At 49.6% G+C, this 20227-nt stretch overlaps 1 protein-coding gene across 3 annotated transcripts in view; it reads left to right on the top strand.

The window, feature by feature from the left end:
* Positions 1-613: 613 nt before the first annotated feature.
* Positions 614-20227, top strand: part of Pou2f3 (POU class 2 homeobox 3) — an 80195-nt gene continuing 60581 nt past the window's right edge. Inside the window, exons 1-2 of one of the 3 annotated variants that reach the window (XM_048795646.1) lie at positions 614-803; positions 7094-7162. In XM_048795646.1, coding sequence (XP_048651603.1) covers positions 776-803; positions 7094-7162 — 97 coding nt within the window. In that variant the 5' untranslated portion in view covers positions 614-775. The remainder of the gene's footprint in view (positions 804-7093; positions 7163-20227) is intronic. The other 2 variants (XM_048795644.1, XM_048795645.1) reach the window with 2 other exon arrangements.

The raw sequence follows: 20227 nt of genomic DNA, 5'->3' as shown, positions 1-20227 counted from the left end.
AATGTGATAATAAGCTGGGGGCCATCCAAGTCCCACAATATTGAGCGAGAGCATTGGGGACTAGGTGAGCTTGGACACCTGCTTAACCCACATAGATGCCCATTTTGCTCTGTCCCTGCCCGGTTTTACCAATGAGTAACCTAAGTTCAGGGAGGTGAAGAGCCTGTCCCATACCGCACAGCTGGGAAGCGCTTGAAAGGAAGGATTCCAACACCAGATTCTTTCCAGAACACCCGCAAGGCTTCTCCAAACACTCCAGGTTCCTCGCAGGCTTACTCTTTGGGAGCCTGTCCAGACAGAAGCTCAGGCCCGGCTGGATACCCCGGCAGAGTTCCTAAAAAGGGCGCGCTGGACCGCTGCGGGTGTGGTGGGGAGGGGCCGCCAAGCCGGGTCCGGGCAGACAGGTGTTCTGCAGGGTCGGACCCGCCCCGGCAGCACCCAGACCCCCTCGCCAGGCCCCCAGCTCCCCCGTATGCAAATGCTGCTTTGCATAGGCCCAAGGCCAGGCGCGGGGGCCCTGCCAGGGGGCGTGGCCAGCGGCCCCCGCCCCGCGCCGCGTGCTCACCTGGGGAGTGTGGCAATCCAGGCCGCGCCGAGTGCTGGTCGGGCCGGAGCAGCGGAGCGCGCGACGGCTGTGGCGACGGCTCCGGCAGCGGCTCCCGCGGCAGCGGCGGCCGGGGGCGGGAGGAAGGAGACCCTGGCTTCCCAAGGAGCCCGGCTGGGGCAGACGCGAGGGGCCTGGGGAGGCACTGGCTTTGGCCCCGCCTGGGGCAGGATGGTGAATCTGGAGTCCGCGCACCCAGGTGAGGGGCGGAGGGAGTTCTGACAGGTGTCACTGCGCGCGGAAAGGGGTGAAGGAGAGGGACACCAGGGGGCGACGGGGGCGGGAGGGGGACTTATTCCCCAGCGGCCAGGAGAGGGCAGTGTGGATAGCGGGTCGTCTTGGGGCGGGAGTGGGTTGCTGTCTGGGGAACTAAAGGGAATAAGTCTGGGATAAGGAACCTTGGAAAAGAAAGAGGGTGAGGGCGTGGGGCACTCGTGAAGCCCCAGACCTGGGGAGCCGGCATTGCAAGGGACTTGGGTGTGCTGAATTGCTATAGTCCCATGATGTGGCAGGAGATGGGTGGTTCGCTCCCTCAGCCAGGGGTGTGGACCTGGGAGTGTATACGTGAAGAAAATACGTGTATCCACATGCTACACCTTTGGTGTCCGGGCACCTATGTGAAATGGAGGCAAAGTGGGCATTTGTTGGGGGAGGCTTAGAAGAAGTGGGTGGGGTGGGGCAATTATAGAGGCACACCTGGGGGCATGTGCCATACTGCACGCGTATTGATTAGGGCTTGTGCAAGCATGTATCTGTGTGTGTGTCTCAGAGGAATATTTACCTGTCCCCATGTGTCCTGGAAGACGTGGTGGAGCAGACCCTAGAAGTGGAATGTTGTAGGGACTGAAAATACTTGCACATGCATTCCAGGTGTGTCTGCAAGTGTGGGAGGTGTGCCCACTCACATGCTCTGCAGGTCTTTGCTGTGCTCTAGGCTAGGTGCATGATGGGCCTGTGTGCCAGAGGGGGTGGTGACATTTACATCCTCTGGGTCCCATGTCCCATGACCTCCTTTCCTGAGGCTGGGCACGCAGGACGTGGAAAACCATTGCCAGGAGTCCATTTTCCCTGAGTGAATGAACATGGGCATAGAGTGAACCATGATCCCTCCATTTACCCCGCTGATCCCTATTCCACAGCTATGCTGGGACAGTGGGTTGGGCTTGGGGGTGAGGTTGAGGGTGAGGGTGAGCGGTGAGCAAATAACAAAGTGAAGAAAACTATCTGACTTGCCAGGTGCTGTGGTGCATACCTGTAATCTCAGTGACTACGGAGAGTGTGGCAGGAGGATCACCAGTTCGAGACCCACCTTGGCAACTTAGTGAGACCCTATCTCAAAATAAAATACAATAAAAAGAAAGGACTGTGGATGTAGCTCAGTGGTAAAGTGCCCATGGGTTCTGTCCCCAGTACTGGAGGTGGGGGGTAGGGGTTGTGGGAGAAATCTGTACTTGGCTTGGTCACTTCAAACTCAGCACCTTGTCTCAAAGTGGCCAGGACCAAGTGATCTTTATTTAGAATTTCAAGGTTGCTAAGGGTTTCGTTTTTTGCTTGCACTCCTTTCTCGAAGAATTGTGAGGAGGAGGAGGAGGCAACTCCTGACCCACCCTAAGGAAAAGAGCAGGCTGAAGGCCCTTTCTGGGTCCTACCAATCCTGAAAACAAGTGGCAGTGGATACTCAGGGGAGCTGGGGAGCTCACTTCCTCAAGCACTGTTTCCCAGCAGGCCTGAGTGAAAGGCTGGCTGGCAGAGAGGGTTGATATTCAGTGGCTCCCCAGGACGTGCCAGGAAGGCCTAGGTGAGACTGAAGGAACCATCCAGCTGGGTGTCATCCAGTATCTGAGGAAAGTCTGTTTCCAGACCCTGTGGTTTCGACCTCGGGGGTGGGGGGTGCCTGGAGCAGATCCCCTAGACAGCTGTTTTTCCTTCTTCTGCTTCCTGCTGAGAAGGCCAGGGTTCAAATAGGAATAAGACTCCTACAAAGGTGGGCCCCTGGAGCTGGTGGGGAGTTCTTCAGGACCAAGATCAGAGAATTCCTGGGGGTTTTCCACCTCCTCATCTACTGGAAGCTCCTGCTCTGGGGAAATGGGAGGAGGTGGGACAGCTGGGACCTGGTAGGGAAGCAGCCTAGGGGTTAAGAGTGTCTAGTGGATGGCGGGAGAGGAAGTGAGGTGGAAGAGAGGCCCAAGCCCCCATGGCTTCCCCTGGAGCCAGCTCTGGGCTGAAGCTTCCCAGACAACAGCTTCACCCCCTTCTCCTGATGGCCAGGATGCCAGGCACAAAGACGTCCTCCACCTTGGGGCAGGTTCATCTCTCTATGGTCACTTGCTGCTCATTTTTCAGTCCATCTCCCCTCAGGGCTGTTGGGCCACGCTGTAATAGTTCTTAGTCTTGGCTCTTCTGAGCTATCTAGTTTCCCTTCAGGGCACCTCCAATGGGTCCCTCAATTTGAAACTTTCTGTGCAGTTTTTGATTGGGTTTTCTTGGTGGATTTTTCAGTTCAAGGTCATCTTTGTAGGGCCTTTCTGAATGGGCCCTGCTGTGCATGTGGGGGTCCCTCTTCCCTCTATGCATTGTCATATTATGGGCCCCTCTCTAAGGTTCTTTAGGATTCTCTTTGTAGAAAGTTAGTCTCTCTCGAGTACCATGTTTTTCCCACCATAATGATCCAGTATCCTGGTGATCCTTGATAAAAAGGACTTCCCCTGTGAATTGCTAGTCCTGGGGCCTGGGACCTCCTCCTTGATTGATTTACTAGGACATTTTAGATGAGGGAAGGAAGCAGAATAAGAGCACACAGTCGAGGGCATAGCCTGCCCCCTGGTTGGTTCACACAGCTCCACTAGGTCTGTAGCCCCTGAGTCAGTGCCGTCTTCTTTCTCTGATAACCTGTGTGCAAGCCATGACTCAGGTTTGCTTGGAGCTTTAGCACTTTGTACTTTACAAACTATCTCTCATATAGGAACACTAAGACCTGAGTAGGCAAGAGGCCACCAGACACAGGGGCTCCCAGCCAAGGAGGGGCACCCCACTCTTAGGCCAAAAACAGGCTGTGAGACCAGTCAGTCAGCTATGGAGGGAAGGACAGGGAGAAATGGTTCGAATCCAGCAGAGGGGGAATACCTGGTTAGCTCCAGGGTGTGTGTCTGTTTCTGCGCTTCTGTCTGTGAGCTATTCACCATCAGGGTTGGGAAAGAGGGGTTGAGCATCTCAAAGTCAGTTAGAACTCAGGAATGACATGTGGGTCATATGGCCTGATTATGGGAGAGAAAAGAATAGAGAAGGAATCTCCTCCAGGGGAGAGTTGGGGCTTTGGCTAGCTCAGAAGTGGGACTGGCAGGTTCCTTAAAATTTCCCTGGTAGAAGCACTCCCAACAGCTTATGAGGGAGGATCCAGGTAGAAGATTCAGTCCTTTCCAATGACATGAAAATGGGTACCAAGTGAGACATGTTGGGCTTCTGCTTTCCTAGAGTAACCTTGTCCCAGGAGGTTTTCTGGGCACTGTGGTCACTCAGCCTGTTAACAGCCAGCAACCTGGGGGAAGAATGCCTCTGGGGCTTTCCTTCCCATTCACAGATTTTAAGGAGGGGCTTCTCCTTCAAGGCCACAGCTCAGGGAGGTCTAGGACAGCTTTAGGGCATGATGGTGCTGGCTAAGGCAGATGAGGGTCTGGGCTCTTACACAGCACAGCTGAGCCTCCCCAGGGAAGGGAGTGATGGCAAGGAGCCTACTCAGTAGGGCTGAGATAAGAACACAGAGAATCCTGGCCCCACCCCACACCTCTCTCACTGCCTCCTGGCAAGTGCTGTTCAACAGGTGAAGGGTTAAGCGTCCCAGCGAGTTTCGGTGTTGGCCCATTTTTAGGCTGAGACCCAAGCGCTTGTCCCACCCATCAGCCTCAGCCTCCTACCCAACAAGAACAGGTTCTGGGTATCTTAGCATCCTATGGGACTGAAGGAGAGGTTTTACAGGTCATCTTGCCTTGTCCCTCCAAGCAGACTCAAATCCCTGTCCAAGCCTAAAGTACTATGATGTTGCAGAGCCCTGGCAGAGTGGAGGGTCTTCTGATGCCTTCAAAACTGACCTTTAGACATAAAAACTAAAGTTCAAGCTAACTTAAAAGATGAATGAGAAAGGCTCTGGGTATACTTAAAAGTGATGTAGGGAATGGGTGTTGGAAGAGTTTGGGTTACAAGTATAATATTCTGGCTTAGCTCAAAGAGTTTCCTTTTAAAGGCAGGAGTTTGAAATAAGTTGATTCAGAGACTCTGATCATCACCCCGGCTTCCCTGCCTCTCAACCTTTCCCTGTCCCCTTGAACACTTCTCCTATGAAGGCAGAATTTGGAGAATGTTAATGATCCTTAGGTCAAGAACAAGTTACAAAGTTGCCAAGACAGAAAACCAAAGCTGTTTCTAATAATGGGAAGGAGGCTGAGAGAGGGGCAGGACAAGGAGGCCAGAGAGGAAGGGCAAAGTCAGTGTCTGTTGGATTAGTGTTTTTATTAGGTGCTTACTTTGTTTTTATTCATTATTTCATTTAATTCTCACAGTAACCCTGGGAGGTATTTTTCATTATCCCCCTTTTTTTATTTAGATGAGAAAATTGTCATTCACATATGTATCTAGAGTCCCCCAGCTAATGAGTGATGGGCCAGGGATTAAACCCAGATTTGTCTGACGCCCAGATTCCTGCTCTGACTCCCAGCTCTACTGAAGCAGGTTAAAACCAGCAAAGGGAGAGAACTTCCACCCTGTGCCTTCCAGGCAGTCTCTGATTGTGGGGTTTTCTCAACCCTGTTGAAGAATCCCCGCAGTGCAGTATGAGCTCAGGTCTATGTTGGGCAATGCCCAGGTTCCAGGGATCACCAGCACTGCAGAGGTGGGGGAAAAAGTGAAGCCCACTTCTCCGTTGGAGCAGAAGTGAGCAACCACAGAGGCCCTTTGCAGATAAGTTCAGGTGTCTCACACTGATCGTTCTGCATGCTCATGCATGGCAGACAGTACAGCTTGAAATCGAAGCAGGAAGGACTGAAGTCAGGCTCAAGAAATGTCCAGGTGCAATGCCCAGGAGGTCCATATGGTTGCAGGGTCTCCACTAAGTGCATCCCCAATGTCTGGGGAGGGCTTCATGGAGCACCAAGTATTTACCAAGGAGTTCTCATTCAATCGACAGGTCTCATAGAACTCCTAGGGTCGTCTTAGTCCCCCCCCACCACTGACTCCAGGAGTGTTCTTGACTCCCCTTCTTCCCATCGTGCTTGGTACCTCAGTTACAACACCCAGCAGGTGTAAATCTCTGCCAGAGCCACACACAATCACTGCCCTTTAAAAACATAGGCTTTCTCCCCTCTTTTCCTGAGGCAGAAGTCCAGCCTTTCCCCTCATTCTGATCATCTCCAGACCTCAGACATCCAGACTGCCAACTGTCTGATTACCTGATGCAAATTAAGGCTGCCTTCTTGAGTGGGATTGGCTGGGGAGCCGACTATGCAAATTGGCTCACCAAGACTATCAGGTTTGAAAGAGTTAAAGTGCTGCCCTAGAGAAGAGGGTGAGGGTGAAAGGGGGGGGGTCACCCTGATTTGAATAAAATATTCTTCTGTCTTTAATAGCTTCAGTATTTGGGTGGTTTAATAAGGAGAGGAGTCCAGAGAGTTAGTTCAAAGTTGCCTCTTTCCTTGCCTCTGCTGACCCGGGAGGAGACTTAGGGGCCTCATAGGTGGTGGCAGCTGACTGTTATGGGTAAATGTTTAATTTATTAAAATGAAGCAGGGCGGGAGAGGCCAGACCAGCCAGGCTTGGGGGGCTGATAATGGGGCCCTGTGTAGGTATGTTTTCTCAGCAGGGCAGTGACACACTGCCACCCCTTTCTCACTGAGCAAGTTGAAGGAGTAGAAGAGAAGGTAAGGGTCTCCAAAGAACAGGATCTTCAACACGAGTGACACAGGAGCTAGGGTTTGATCCCTAGAGGGTGCACTGATCTCTGAGTTAGGCAGAGAACTGGGGACCTAAGATGAGATGGGTAAACTTTTGTTCACAGGTACCTTCCTGGGTAGAGCAGGGCAGGGAGGAGAGAGATTTCTGGTGCTACTTTAAAGAAATAAAACAAATCTCCCAAGTCCCAAAGAAAATGAAGGTTGGGAATGGGAAGGGCTCCGCACCCTACCTCAATGCCCCTCCCCTTGTTACATTTTTGCCAACTGAGTCTTGGTGGTAGAAGGAAGTAGCAATGATGCAAAAGGTGAGACCCTGCAATAGCAATGGAGAGGGGGAGGAAGACAAGGAGAGGAGGCAGGCACGGGAGGAGGGGATTTGTGCCCCTAAGCTTATGAATATTCTAATGATTGTATGTTCGGGAATCAGGAATTTGAAAGTCTGATGGTTGTTGTAATTACACATTCATCTTTGCTGTTTAGTTAAAGCCACATATGTCATAGCAAGAAAAATTGTGACCTGTTATTAAAATCAGTTGTGTTTTCTCTGCAGATATCAAGATGAGTGGGGATGTAGCAGATTCCACTGACGCTCGAGGTGCTCTCAGCCACGTGGAACCAGGTAAGGGGCTTCTCTTCTGGGGATGGAACAGGCTAGCAGGGTATGGGAGGAAGTTGTTGGAAAATGTCCAGCAGGATAATGTCTGTTCTTGCTTGGTCTTTCATCCAGTCTTAGAAAGCAAGTAGATTCTCTGTGATCTGAAATGGGACCCTGGAGCTTTTACAGAGGTTTGTTCCAGACCCAGATACTGGTCTCACTGGAACAAACCTCTGTAATGAAGTCAGGAAAGAGCCAGATTCTTAAGAAAACAAAACCAAATCAAAAAAGTTAGGAGGGCAATTCCCTTTTTCAGTGTTGGGGATGGGTGTCAGGGGCCTTGCACATGCTAGGCAAGTGCTGTACCACTAAGCTAGACCCTCAGACCTGTGATTCATTTTGAGATGCCAGTCCAACATGGCTAGAAGCAGCAGGCTGTGTTTCCAGTTGCCACTGACTAACTTAAGGTAGAGACTTCTTTTGGTAGATGGAACCAGGGTCTTTTAGCCCCATATTTCTCAATAGTCCTTATTTCTTTATGCATTTATATTTGTATGTATTGGTACTGGAGATTGAACCCAGGAGTGCTTTACCACTGAGCTACATCCCCAACCCTTTATTATTTATTTATTTAGAGACAGGGTCTTCCAAAATTGCCCAGCCTGACCCTGAACTTGTGATCTTCCTGCCTCAGCCTCCTAAATTGCTGGGATTACAGGAATGCACCATCACACCCAGCTTAACAGTCCTTAAGAAACTAATCAAAGAAGCCCATGCACAAATGTTCCCTTCCAAATAGAGTGTGTGTGGATGGTAAATATGCTCAGAGAAGAGGACTTGATACCTAGAGATAATTTTACTTTATTTTAGAAAAGAAAGGAGACAGAAAAGATTGGGAAGAAAGTTTCACAGCTCTCTTCCTTTTCCCTCCATAACCCAAGCTTTGGTTTGAAAACTCTATGTAATTAAAGAGAATTTACAGAAAGATAAGTAGAAATTGTAACTCCACCAAATAATTTTAATAGCATCCCAACAAGACCTCAATTAGCCTTTCATCTGGATCATTAGAGACATAGAAATTAGAAGAGAATCAATGTCCCCTAAAGCTAAAGTCTTTTTCAAGTCTTCTGGAATCCTCTAGTTCCATTCTTGAAGCTGAAAGACCTGGGATCAGAGACAAGATAGTTGGGAAGCCTTGGAGGTTCATCTGCAAGATGCATTTTCCATAAGCTTTCCTGTTCTCCAAATTATTATTGAAATAGTATCTACTTGCATGCAGTACACATATAACTACAGGTAGCTACAATCTGGGGTATGTACTGGGGATTGGGGATTAAACCCAGGGGATGTTTACCACTGAGCTACATCCCCAGTTCTTTTTACTTTTTATTCTGAGATAGGTCTCTCTGAGTTGCTGAGGGTCTCACTAAGTTGCCCAGGCTGACCTCGAACTTGCAATCCTCCTGCCTCGGTCTCCCAAGTGGTTGGGAATGCAGGCATGAGCTAGCCTGCCTGGTTCCAGTCTTTCTATTTGCTTTGTATGGAAGTGGCACCCATTTTTCAATGGCTTTACTAGCTGGATATGGTTTACTAAGATCTGTGGTGGAGAGTACCTGTTCTTCCCAGTTGAGAAGAAATTTTCTTTTAATCTCAAGAATCTGAGATCAGTTCAGCTGGAGAGTGATGGGCATAGTGCCCACACTGACACTCTTCCCTTGGAGAAAAATCAGCCCAGGAGCCACGATCCTGAGGAATTTGGGTTGCTCTTTCCTGGAAGCAGGCTGGCCAGAGCCAACTCTTTTCACCTGGGCCCTATTACCTGGGACACGTCTAAGCAAGTGTCCATGTGGGTAAAGACCACACTTAACACTGGCACAGGGGCTTTGTCATCAATTACCCTGAGCAAGTCAGGGGACTAGTACTAAGAGTAAGAACGAGTTGCATAGAACCCTGGAAGGTGAGCCAGAAAAGGGGTGGGGATCCAATCCTGGGAGGAGCTTAGGAAGGTTGATGTGTTACAGACCATCTGAATAAATTCTGACTTCATGAGAAAGTGGGAGTTATGCACAAAGTAGTTAAGGAAGAAAGAGTCCAGACATAGGTTAGGACCCACAGAATCTGAATATCGTCAAGGGATACTGCCAAGGTACCATGTGACTTCAGACCAGCCACTGTGCCCTCTTAGGAGGCAGGAACAGATGAGCTTTGAAAAGTATGGATTTAGAATCAAACAGACCTTGGAGTAATGAGCATCTCTGCTGCTTACTGGCTATGTGACCTAATCATTTATCCTTTTCTCTTCTGTAAAGAGGGAAGATTAATGCTCGTCTTAGAAAGTGGGCTGAGAGTTACTCGAGATGATATCTAAAGCCCTTAGCATAGGCCTGGTGCAGGGCAGCTGTGATCATTATTGCTTCTAATGGCCTCATTAAGATGCTGCGATTTTATAATATACAAAATGGGCATCACTGCCAAGTGCTCTTGGAACACAAGTGGCTGGGGTGCCCTGTTCCCCTTCACTCACAGTAAGTGGATCCTCCTCATGGATTGGTTTTGTTCACTCATCCTTTCTGTGTGGTTCCTTCTCAACTGAAAAGAAATAGCGATGTCTGCAACTTTTGTATGGGCTACAGCTTTACGATGCCCCTCCACATTTTCCTTCAGGGCTCAGCTCCTAGCTAGTAGCATCAATGCCTAGGTGATTCTCAAATTACTGTATGTTTTTAAGGGCAAGAAAAAAGAAGTAGCTAATTACAGTAACCAAACTTCCTGGAAAGTCACTCTGACTCATTTTTTTTTTTTTAACAGAGGAAAGCTTATTATGAGTTACAATGGTTACCAACTTGGTTTAATGGCTTCCTTTGAATTTTTAAAAGACACATTCGCCTTCCCAGCAGTGCATGAATTAATGGGTGGTTTGTCTCTGGGTTTTAAAGGAACTATAAACAAAGATGACCTAGAAAGCTCATGTTCCATGAGAGCACCCCAGGGTTGTGTGAAATCCCCAAGGGGCACTAGGGGTGGGAGCTACGAAAATGAAATGAAATTCCCCATCCACATTGGCCAGGAGTGCCAAGGAGAGCGTTCTCAGGCCCAACACAGACCTCCCAGTTGGTGGGGACCTGGCAAGACAGTTCATCCTCCCTTCTCCTCCAACACAGAAGAGAATAAATTGTCCAAGAACTTAGGCAACACTAGGGACCAGGCAGAGGTTCCAGAACCCTTGTCCTCACCACAATCCCCACACACACATACAGAAGAGAGAAGTTCTTTCTACGTTGCTCAACTATTAACTTTTCTGTCCTTCCTAATATCTGCCCACCTGTTACTACTTCTCCTTCACTTTTGGAGCTGACAGTATTTATCTGTTCTCAATTAAGGACTTGAAAAGAATATAGCCTTACTCACATTTCAAAATCCCCCAGGCTGAAACTGACAGTCCCCAAGCATGGATCCAGCTCACCCTGTGACTTTTTAATCCCACGTCTCACATCTAGTCTCAAACACAAGAGAAAACATGAAGAACTCAGGAGCAAGGGGAAAAAAACCAGTGACATTTGCAGAGCCTGCTTCCCAGACTGGGCACATGTGGGCAATCTTATGTGCATCATCTCATTTAATTCTCACAATAAGCCTAGGAGACAGAGGCATTATTGTCTCCTTTTTCACTGATGAGGAAATGGTGGCCAAGTGTGAGAAACTAACTTGCCCGGGGTTGCACAGCTTATAACCAGGAACCTAATTCAGGCCTTTGTGATTCTGCCAGGTTCTTCTCTATAAAGGAGGGGTTTGGACTCGATCGTCTCTAAGGGCTGAATTGTAAAAGCTGCGTGCACGGCTCTGCTCCTCAGAACTTTCTCCCATCCATCATGTGCACGTCTCGTGTTGGTGTGTAGTTTCCCAAGTACTGAGCTCTCCCATGGTTTCCCTCAGCCACTCCCTGTTGGTTCCCTTCTTTCCTTTCCTCCTCCTCCTCCTCCTCCTCTCCTCCTCCTCCTCCTCCTCCTCCTCCTCCTCCTTTTGCTGTGTGAGGGCTCCAATCCTCTTCTCTGACCTAACTGGCAGTTCCTTTACCATTTATGGAGCACCACTCTGGGTCAGACCCTGGGCTCAGAAAGATGAGGAGGAGTCCCTGTCCTCAAGGAGCAATTGGCCTAGGGCAGGGATTCATGACTGCTTGGTTGATAGCGACAACTTGTGTCGGTGGTGAGCGCATTCCCAAACTCATCATGCATCTGGCCTTTACAACGGCTCTGTGAGAGTAGGTGTTATTATCCCACTTTGCAGGTGAGGAAATAGAGGTTGGCAGTGAGAAAGAGGATTAGCTGATATTTCCAAGGACCCTGAACTGGAAGATGATAGAATGAACCCTGGGTCTTTCTAGTCACTTTTTTCCTAAAGGTGATGCTGGGAAGACTGGGGACCAGCACTGGGAACCTAGGACAGAGGATGTTAAAGGATCACATCCAGCCTCAAACACAAGATCAGGGTGGATGCCAAAATGGTGGAGGTGTCAGGGCTGGAGGGGACCCAAGTCACCTGAAGGTAGATTGATCTAGTCCAAGTAGCAAAAGCTGTTTGAACTAAAGCTCCCTGCTTGCTGGAGAGGAGAGGAGAAGGACTGGGGCCAGCTGCCTCCCTCTCTGAACTGTGGAGGTTGAAGATCTAGCCCAGGAGAGAACATTTTCCTTCTCTTCTCCCTCCTGGTCTCCCCATCCCACATCAGGGTCCTAGCCCCTCACCCCTCTGCAGGCTCAGTTGTCATTTGACAGAGGGAGTGCAGTGGGGTTCCAAATCCAGGTGGCCAAGGAGCCAGTGCCCTGGTACCCTTGTCTTGCTGGGTAAAGAGGAGCTCCAAGAGGGGAGCCCAGGAGAAGAAAGGGGACACTAGAGGTGAGGAAGGGGCCTGGACTTTGTCATTCAGCCCTACCTGTTGCCCTTCCTTCCTGACCTCAGTTCTCCTGAGGTAGAATGACAACCATCAGTCCCCAGTGCAGAAGGGATACCAAGGAGAGTCAGCAGCGTGGGGACCCTTTTGCAGAAAGTCTTATTGCCTGACTCTTGGAACTTCCAGTGTGGTTTTAAGCAGGAGGGATGTGGTTTTTATAGGGACGCACCATGGGGGCACAGAAAATTAGCAAGTCTCTCCTAAGGTTCTGGAGAAAGAGTGGGTGACTGACTGAAAACTGAACAGCACTCACAGTCAAGGGTCAGCTCATTTCTGGGTCTCAGGGTCTCTACTCTCCTGAGTTCCCAAGAAAATAAACTGAGGATTGCAACCAAGAGGTGAAGTTCTGGGTAGGATCAGGCAGAGGACTCTAAGATGAGTGTGGTTTTCATCCAGATGTTAATAAAACTCCGAACCCAGGCCAGGCAAGTGCTTTACCTTTGGACACATCCCCAGCCCTAAAACTAGTCTTTCAATGGCAGAGAGGACAGAAGATATCAAGGAAGCACTTGAGGGACTGGTGAGACTCAGGAGAAGGCCTAGTGAAGTCTCCTATTGACAGTCTTTCTAAATGAGGCTCGTGTGTGAGCGCCTGCAGGCACGTGCACTTGTGCGTCTTCCCTTTTTATGATGAAATGACAGACTGGGTATGAGAGCACTTTGAAAAGAGTACACCACCATTTAAAGACAATCCATTATTACATCAATAATTATTGGAACCTGGGTGTGGTAGCACACACCTGTAATCCCAGCAACTCCGAGGCTGAGACAAGAGGATCGCAAGTTCAAGGCCAACCTCAGCAAATTAGTGAGGCCCTAAGCAACTTAGCAAGACCCTGTCTCAAAATAAAAAGGGCTGAGGGATGTAGCTCAGTGGTTAAGTGCCCCTGGGTTCAATCCCCAGCAATGCCCCCGCCCCCACCAAAACAAATAATTATCTGAAAAAATCAGGGGACAAAGTGAAGCTCTGTCAATGAGTCCCCAAGACTTGAGTTTCCTCATAGTAATTGGGGGATAAAGTAAATAGATGGGAATAAAATGAAAAGATGGGCAAGGTGGTTGCCTGGGCCATCCCTCTCCTCTCCGGAAGAGCAGAATGAAGCCGAAGCCTCCAGATCTTGAGGGGAATTAATAATGGATTCCTGGGGATATAAAGATTCTGGAAGAACATCTTGTCCATCCTTGGAGAATGAGAGAATCTTCTCTTCTAGAGATTTCTTTTTTCTCACCTATCTTTCATCCCTTAAAAAATGCCAAGCCTCCACAATTTCTCTTGGCTACTTTCCGCCCCCCACCCCAGTACTAGGGATTTTCCAGGGTCTCACATATGCTAGGCAAGTGCTTTCTCACTGACCTGTGTCCCCCAACCCTTTTTTAAAGTTTTATTTTGAGGCAAGGTCTCACTAAATTGCCCCAACTGACCTTGAACTTGAGATCCTCCTGTCTCAGCCTCCCAAGGAGCTGGGATTGCAGACGTGCACCATCATGCTCAGCCAAGGCTACCTATTCTTATATGATACAATCCTTAGTGCCTGGAAGTTCTTTCTTATCTCTCACCTAAGATCCCCATGCTGCAACATACACACATTGCCTTTTGTTTTGGCCTACTAAAACCAGAGTGGCTTGCATCCTGCCTTGCTTCCAATTTCTGTGACAGGGAAATTAAAAGGTAGTGATTCACCCACTTCAGACTGTGTCTCCGTATGTTGGAGATCTCAAGAGAGTGGCCCATGGTGCCAGGAAGTGCCCAGCTCTAAGACACAGAGAGCCTTAGCAAGTAAAATGGTCACAATGGCAGCTCACACCTGTGTCATGATTTCCAACCACAGGAACTTTGTCATCCATGGATTCCCACCCCAACCCACAGGGTAGACAGGACAGGATCATACTGCTCAGATAAGCCATGAGTGGCTGGGCGGTCCTACCCAATGCCATTCTGTCTTCTCCTTGGAGGTCTTTTTAAGGAAATAGCCCCCTGAGACCCCAGCTGCCACCTCTGCAGCCCCCAGAAGAACATGGACTCCCTTTTCTTTCCAACTTAAGAGGGTACATAGGTGAGGGAGATGATGGGCCATCATCCATGGGCCTTCTTTTACCATTGGGGTTCCCCTCGGTCCCTCTCAGTGGTCACTCCCACTTCAGTCTCTGTGGAGGACAGTTGTTTTCACTTCCAGTCTGTTGGAGACCAGCACCCAGCCCCATGGTGCGTGATTAGTGTGAAACTCGTTACCCGCCACGCACTTTCAACAGCACCCAAACTGGTGTGTAGCAAGTTCAACAGGGAGACCCTATAATCGCCTGCTTGCGTGTGATTAGGTCTCTACATTCTTACTCTGTTTGCATGTGTCTGACTCGGGACCTTAACAAACAGCCTGCAGACCAGCCTTGGTGGTTAGGCCACACTTGGAGGCGTGCCACCTTAGAGGAGTTTGCGTTCATAAAGTCTGTCCCTTCCCTTGACATCCCATGAGCAATGGCTACATCTTACCCAAGCGACCTCCTTGGCCTTTCTCCTGCTCCTGTTCTAGAGATGATTGGAGGTGATGATGGGGGCCCAGCAGGAGAGGGAGGCTCCAGTGGGTCCTTTGCTGACTTGGAGGAGTGACATCCCCGCCCCCTAACACAGCACACCCGGAGGCTGGACACAGAGCAGTGTCCAGAGACTCAGGCCACTGCAGCTCCCAGGGCTTTACGCCTTCACTAAGGCCCCAAAATTGCCAGCCTGAGCTGTGAGTAAATGGGTTCACCCTCCTTCTCAAGAAACAATTAGCGCAGCGAACACCAGGTGTGGGAAAGTGCTGAGTAAGAGCACAAAGAATTTAAAGAGAGCTGAGCACCTGAATTAGGATGAGTCTTAGGGGCTTGAGAAGCAGCCCAGACACAGGCAGCTAAAATTCGGTTACAGTTTGTCCTGCCTCACACCCAAGTGTGCGTGCACACACACAGGGATGCACAAACTCACACTCCTCAAAACTCCACCTCAAACCCAGGGGCACACCTGCAGCCTGTCTTTCTTTTCTGGTCCATGAGGTTCTCTCAAAGGCAGGCTTGGGTCCTCCAGCGGGTGTGAGAGATGGGAGGTGGCACTTCAGGCCAGCATTTGTTAGTGGGTCTCTGTGTTTAGACCCCTCCCCTGTGGGAAGTCTTGTCTAGGTTGCCCCCCATCCATCCTTGTACTCAAGGGGGAGAAGCAGCAGAAAGGACAAGGACAGAAAGGACACCCAGTTTTTCTCTCATGTGCACTCTCCACAGCCTTTGGTTTTGGGGGACAGTGGCCAATTTAGAGTTCAGTATACTTGGAAGGGAACTTGCATGCAATCATCCCAGTCCCCCTCTTATGAGTGCCAGGGCACAGCAGGGTAGGCCAGGGCAGGGCAGGCCAGGGTGTGGTCAGAGCATGACCAGAGCCCTTAACAGTGGCTGGATTTTATGTCCAGGGGCTTCGGCCACCAGCAGTTAAAGTGCCTGTCTGGGTTTTCCATGGACTGGTGAGCTCATGGTGAGCACAGGGTCATAGTAGGATGACAGGAAGGAGACTCAGGGAGGGCAGGCCTTTGTGCCAAGCCGGGAGTTTGGGAAACAGAGCTGCAGACATCTCCCAAAAAGCACCCAAGCAGTTGTTGACTCAAACAATAATAGGTGTTCATTTGCATGGCATTTACATACAGGTTCCATGGAGCTCCTTTCATCTCCTACTATGGACTCCAACAAAATCCTGCCACCTTGTCTGGGGCTTTGTTGTTTCCCCAGGCTCCAGAGCCTGCACACACACCATTAATGTGTTTGGTTAGCCCAGCCTGGCAAAACCAGCAGTTGGTCTTATCTGGGTGTGCCTGGTCCAGGTTTACTGGAGAGGTAGCCCAAACAGGTGGCCCAAGGGGCACCCAGTTAAGGTTGCCCCAATTACCTGCAGTCAGTTCCAGCAAAACCCCCAGTAGGGAGCTTGTCCATCCCCTACCCCTGCTCAAACTGGGAAGAGGAACAAAAAAATTTAAGCCAGGGAGCCCAGAGAGGTGCAGAAAGGAAAGGAAACCGGGTGGTTGCTATGACGATGGGGTCTCTGTGCCCCATTTGCATAGGGCGCTGATTTCCATACTGCAGGGTGAATTTCCATATCCCTGCCTCAGAGCCTGTTGGGGTGGGGAGAGGGAGGGGGGAGAGGTCATTTGAAATTCAAATGAGGATGATTAAGGTTTTCTTGAGGAGGAAAGTGTGGACAAAAGGGGTTAAGCCAGCTGACAAACGTGGGCTCCGGGCTCAAAGTTATCAAAGAGAGGTGTGCCCTTGGCTGGCTCCCCTGCCAGCCCATGCCACCGGTCCCTGGAGACCTGCTGGTGGTGGGAGGAACCCACTCCAAGACGGGTGCTGTGACTTCTGCCTTGCAGGAGAATCCTCGGGGTCACCCCTCTTGCACCTGGGTGCAGTTTAGACTCTCAGTGCCCTAAAGATATTTGAGCTCGAGGGTAAGGACCACTGAGTGAGTTCTAGTCCTGGGGTCAGGCCAGTCTTCCTCTGGTGACACAGACTAGTCATCTCAGGTTTTTAATTGGAGAAATGATCTCAGTACTTTCTTGTTGGACTGAGGAGGTGGGAAGACATCTAGGCTCATCTTTACCACCCACCTGCAACCTTCCCTAGGTCTCTTCCCCTCTTCAGGCCTGAGTCTAGGCATCAGATGAAGAGTCTGAAGTTGAGGGTCTCTGCCACCCTTCCAGGCGTCCTTTCTACACAGCAGTTAGCATGTGCTAGACCCTTGGAAGGATGTGAATTGCTGCACCCTTAGGCTTCTCTACTTGTTAGAAAGGACTCCTCTGCTCCTGTAGCCCACTCTGACCTTGGGGTCATTATTTAAAGGCTCACTGCTCAGTTTTTTCACCTATAAAATGGGGATATTAAGAGCACCTACCTGGCAGCTGTGAATGAGCTGGAATTTGTAAAGTACCTGGCGCTGTGCCTGCCGCCTTAGTAATGCTGTTTATTATTATTTGTCTCTGGAGAACCAAGTGTTCACAGGGTGGATGCAGTGCCTCACAGCCAATTCAGGTGCCTCGGCTTGCAGTATGGACTGTCTCCTGAGCAGGTGGCCTGTGAGTTCACTCCTGTTCAGCACAGTGTCATGTCCATCCATGTCCAGAACTCAAGTTGGAACCTTGCTTTGGTGATAGACTCTACCAGGGCTAAGTGGTCACCTCACGGAATCCATCCCAAGGAGATGCATCTGTCAAATCAACCCCTGTGGGCTGTTTATGTTGATCCTAGTTCAAGTTTGTCTTCATTACTTACTTTTTTGTGCAAAACTCCACAAGTACAAACCTAGGTAAGCACTCTACTAGTAAGCTACATCCCAGCCCTTTTTTTTTTTCTTTTTTAATTGCAGGGCATGGGTACTCAGGATTGAATCCAGGGTGCTCAACCACTGAGCCATACCCCCAACCCTTTTTTACTTTTTATTTTGAGACAGGATCTCTCTAAGTTATCAAGGCTAGTCTGGAACTTGCTATCCTCCTGCCTCAGCCTCCCTAGTCACTGGGATTACAGGCATGAGCCACCACACCTGGTTCTCTAGACTCCTTCTAAGACCTGGTGCCATCTCCCTAGGATGTTCCTCCCACCCAGCGCCCCCATCATGCTGTCCATTTTGGGCCTCTGTGATGATGACTGCAGCATCAATATGTGGCCAACAGGCAATCCAGGGGCAGAGCAAGGGAGCTCTAGAGAGCCCCATCTATAGCTCAGATGGAGAAGAAATATAGATTCTATTTCCTATCAAATTAGAAGAGGAGTTGCTGAGGAGTCTTTCCTTTATCATAGAATACTATGATAAAGGAAAGACTACAATGGGAATTTGGAGGATACCTGGCTTCTCTTTAGCAAAAGGGTGGCATGGCCCCAGGCAATCAGTGGAAAGAGAATGGAGAACCCACTTTGGGTTCCATCTTATGAATGTGCATGAAGAGGACAATCATGGGGACACTCAATAGGCCATGTCACAAAAGGAAGTCCTGAGGATGATCATGTGAACCCTGCTGTTCTGTCCCTCAAGCTAGAGAAGTAGAAGCTTTAAATCATGAAAACCCCCAAATCTACAGACTGTCATAGTCTGGAGGGAAGTAGAAAGATCATCCAGTCCTAGGGTAGTAAATGGGTGTCTTCAGCAGAGCCAAGGCTGATTGTTGGTAGTGATCGCATCAAACTGAGTTTAGGAAAAGGAAAGGGATGCCAAGTTCAATTAGCGATGTCTGTCCTGGGCACAGCTTGTGTGCCCATAGACATATATGAGATTTTGCGTCTGCTAAACCAATGCTCTTCCCATAGTCCATATTTAATTTTTTTCTTTTTCCGTAGCACTAAGGGTTGAACCCAGGGCTGCTTTACCTGTGAGCTACATCCTCAGATCTTTTTATGTTTTTAATTTTGAGATAGAGTCTCTATAAATTGCCCAGGCTGGCCTCAGAACTGCTATCTTCCTGCCTCAGCCTCCCAAGTAGCTGGGATTATAGGCATGTCCCCCTGAGCCCAGCTCCCGCAGTCCATCTGAGTCCTCCTGTGCCCTGTCCTTCAGGACCAACTTCAAGGACTGGCCTCAGGTTCCTCCTGGATATTTTCTCACCCCTAACAAGGAAGCAGCAGGAAAGGGGACAGAAACTTTTTAACACTTAAGGGAAGTTGAAGCCTAAGGAAGTTAAGCTACTTGCTCTAAGTGTGGCATAAAATAGCCTTTGAAGTGATCCCAGAGCCCCATTTACTATGTGTTCTCTGGACAGAACTCTGATCATTAGACTATACTTCCCAGTTCCCCAGAGGCATCTTAAGTACCAAAAAATGTAGACATAATGTGTGGGGAGGTTCCCTGGAAAAAAGTCTGGTTTTAACTGGATTAAATGACCACACTGGAAGTCCCTGGGCCTACCCTGGTGGCTGGCTGCTCAGGAGTGTTTCCAAGGACCTGGCACTTAAAATAATCTCTATCCCAGGAAGTGCCAGCAAGTTTCCAAGTGGTCATAAAGTGTCACTGGAAACCTTATTGTGTTCTACCAGGGAGCAGAGCGGCTGAGAGGAGAATAGTCCAGATGTGGGAGAGGCCGAACCTCCTTGCTGAATGCTGTCTGCATTGTTTACCAGGCAGAAGTGAAAAATCCTGCTTGAACAGTTCTGGGTTCCTGCTTCCACCTCCCTGGCTCAGAGAATTACTCCCCAGGCAAACTCACATCCAGGGCTGCCAAAGCTATGCAAATCACTCTCTCGCAAGGCCAGGCTGTTGGTTCAGAACTGAGGTGGGGAAGTGGGTGGCGTCCCTGGGGGCCCATGCCTAGCTCCGGGGGTTGGGGGGCCTGGCCAGGCAATGCCGGTCACTGCTGATCCAGTGTCCACCAGGTGCTAGGGGGAAGAGAGGTGGAGGGGACAGTTGCTCTTCACAGTGAGCCTTGGACTTCTGATTGCATTGGGCATTATGACCATGCTGGCTTAAAGGGATTTTACTCTTGGCTCCCCAAGAATTCATTATACCTTTTATTCTCTTTTGGTCACATTAGCCCAAACTCTGTATAACAGGTTTCTCTTCATATTTAACCCGAATCCTTCCAACTGTAGAGCTGTGGCCCCTTCCTTTTTTGGGAGCTGGTAAGTAGAGATGAACAGTCCTGGGTACTGTGAGGGACCGGAAGTGGCTGAGTCTCAGGAGCTAAGTCAGGCCTTGGATGAGTCCTCAGCAGACATTGTTCCAGGTTGAGAGCTGGGAGCCATGGAGTCATGCTGGAGTGGGAAGTCAAAGCACAGTGGGGCTGGACACCTGGGTTTTTTGTCTTTCTCTGAGGATCCTTCCCAACTCACACCCATGCTTTAAAAGCTCTGTTTCTTTAAGCTTGTTGAGACTCCATTTCCTCATCTGTAAAATGGGATAAATAATAAAACTTTGTCTTCCCATGTGCTAGAAACTGCCTGGATGATCTCCTGAGGTCCCTCCTGGGCCATGAACCTGGGATCCCAGGTATTTGCCATTTGCCTATTTTCTTGCTATGAAAGCTTTCAACCTGAAGATTCACAGGGGTTCATAAAAGCTAAAAGAGGCACAGAGAGACCCTGGCAGGTGGCTCTTCCAGCTTGGCACAGAGTTCACCATGTGCCCACCAAATAGGGGACTT

The sequence above is a fragment of the Marmota marmota genome, unplaced genomic scaffold (genome assembly GCF_001458135.2).
Source record: "Marmota marmota marmota unplaced genomic scaffold, marMar, whole genome shotgun sequence".
Taxonomy (NCBI): Eukaryota; Metazoa; Chordata; class Mammalia; order Rodentia; family Sciuridae; genus Marmota; species Marmota marmota.
This window is presented reverse-complemented; position numbering and strand designations above follow the sequence as displayed.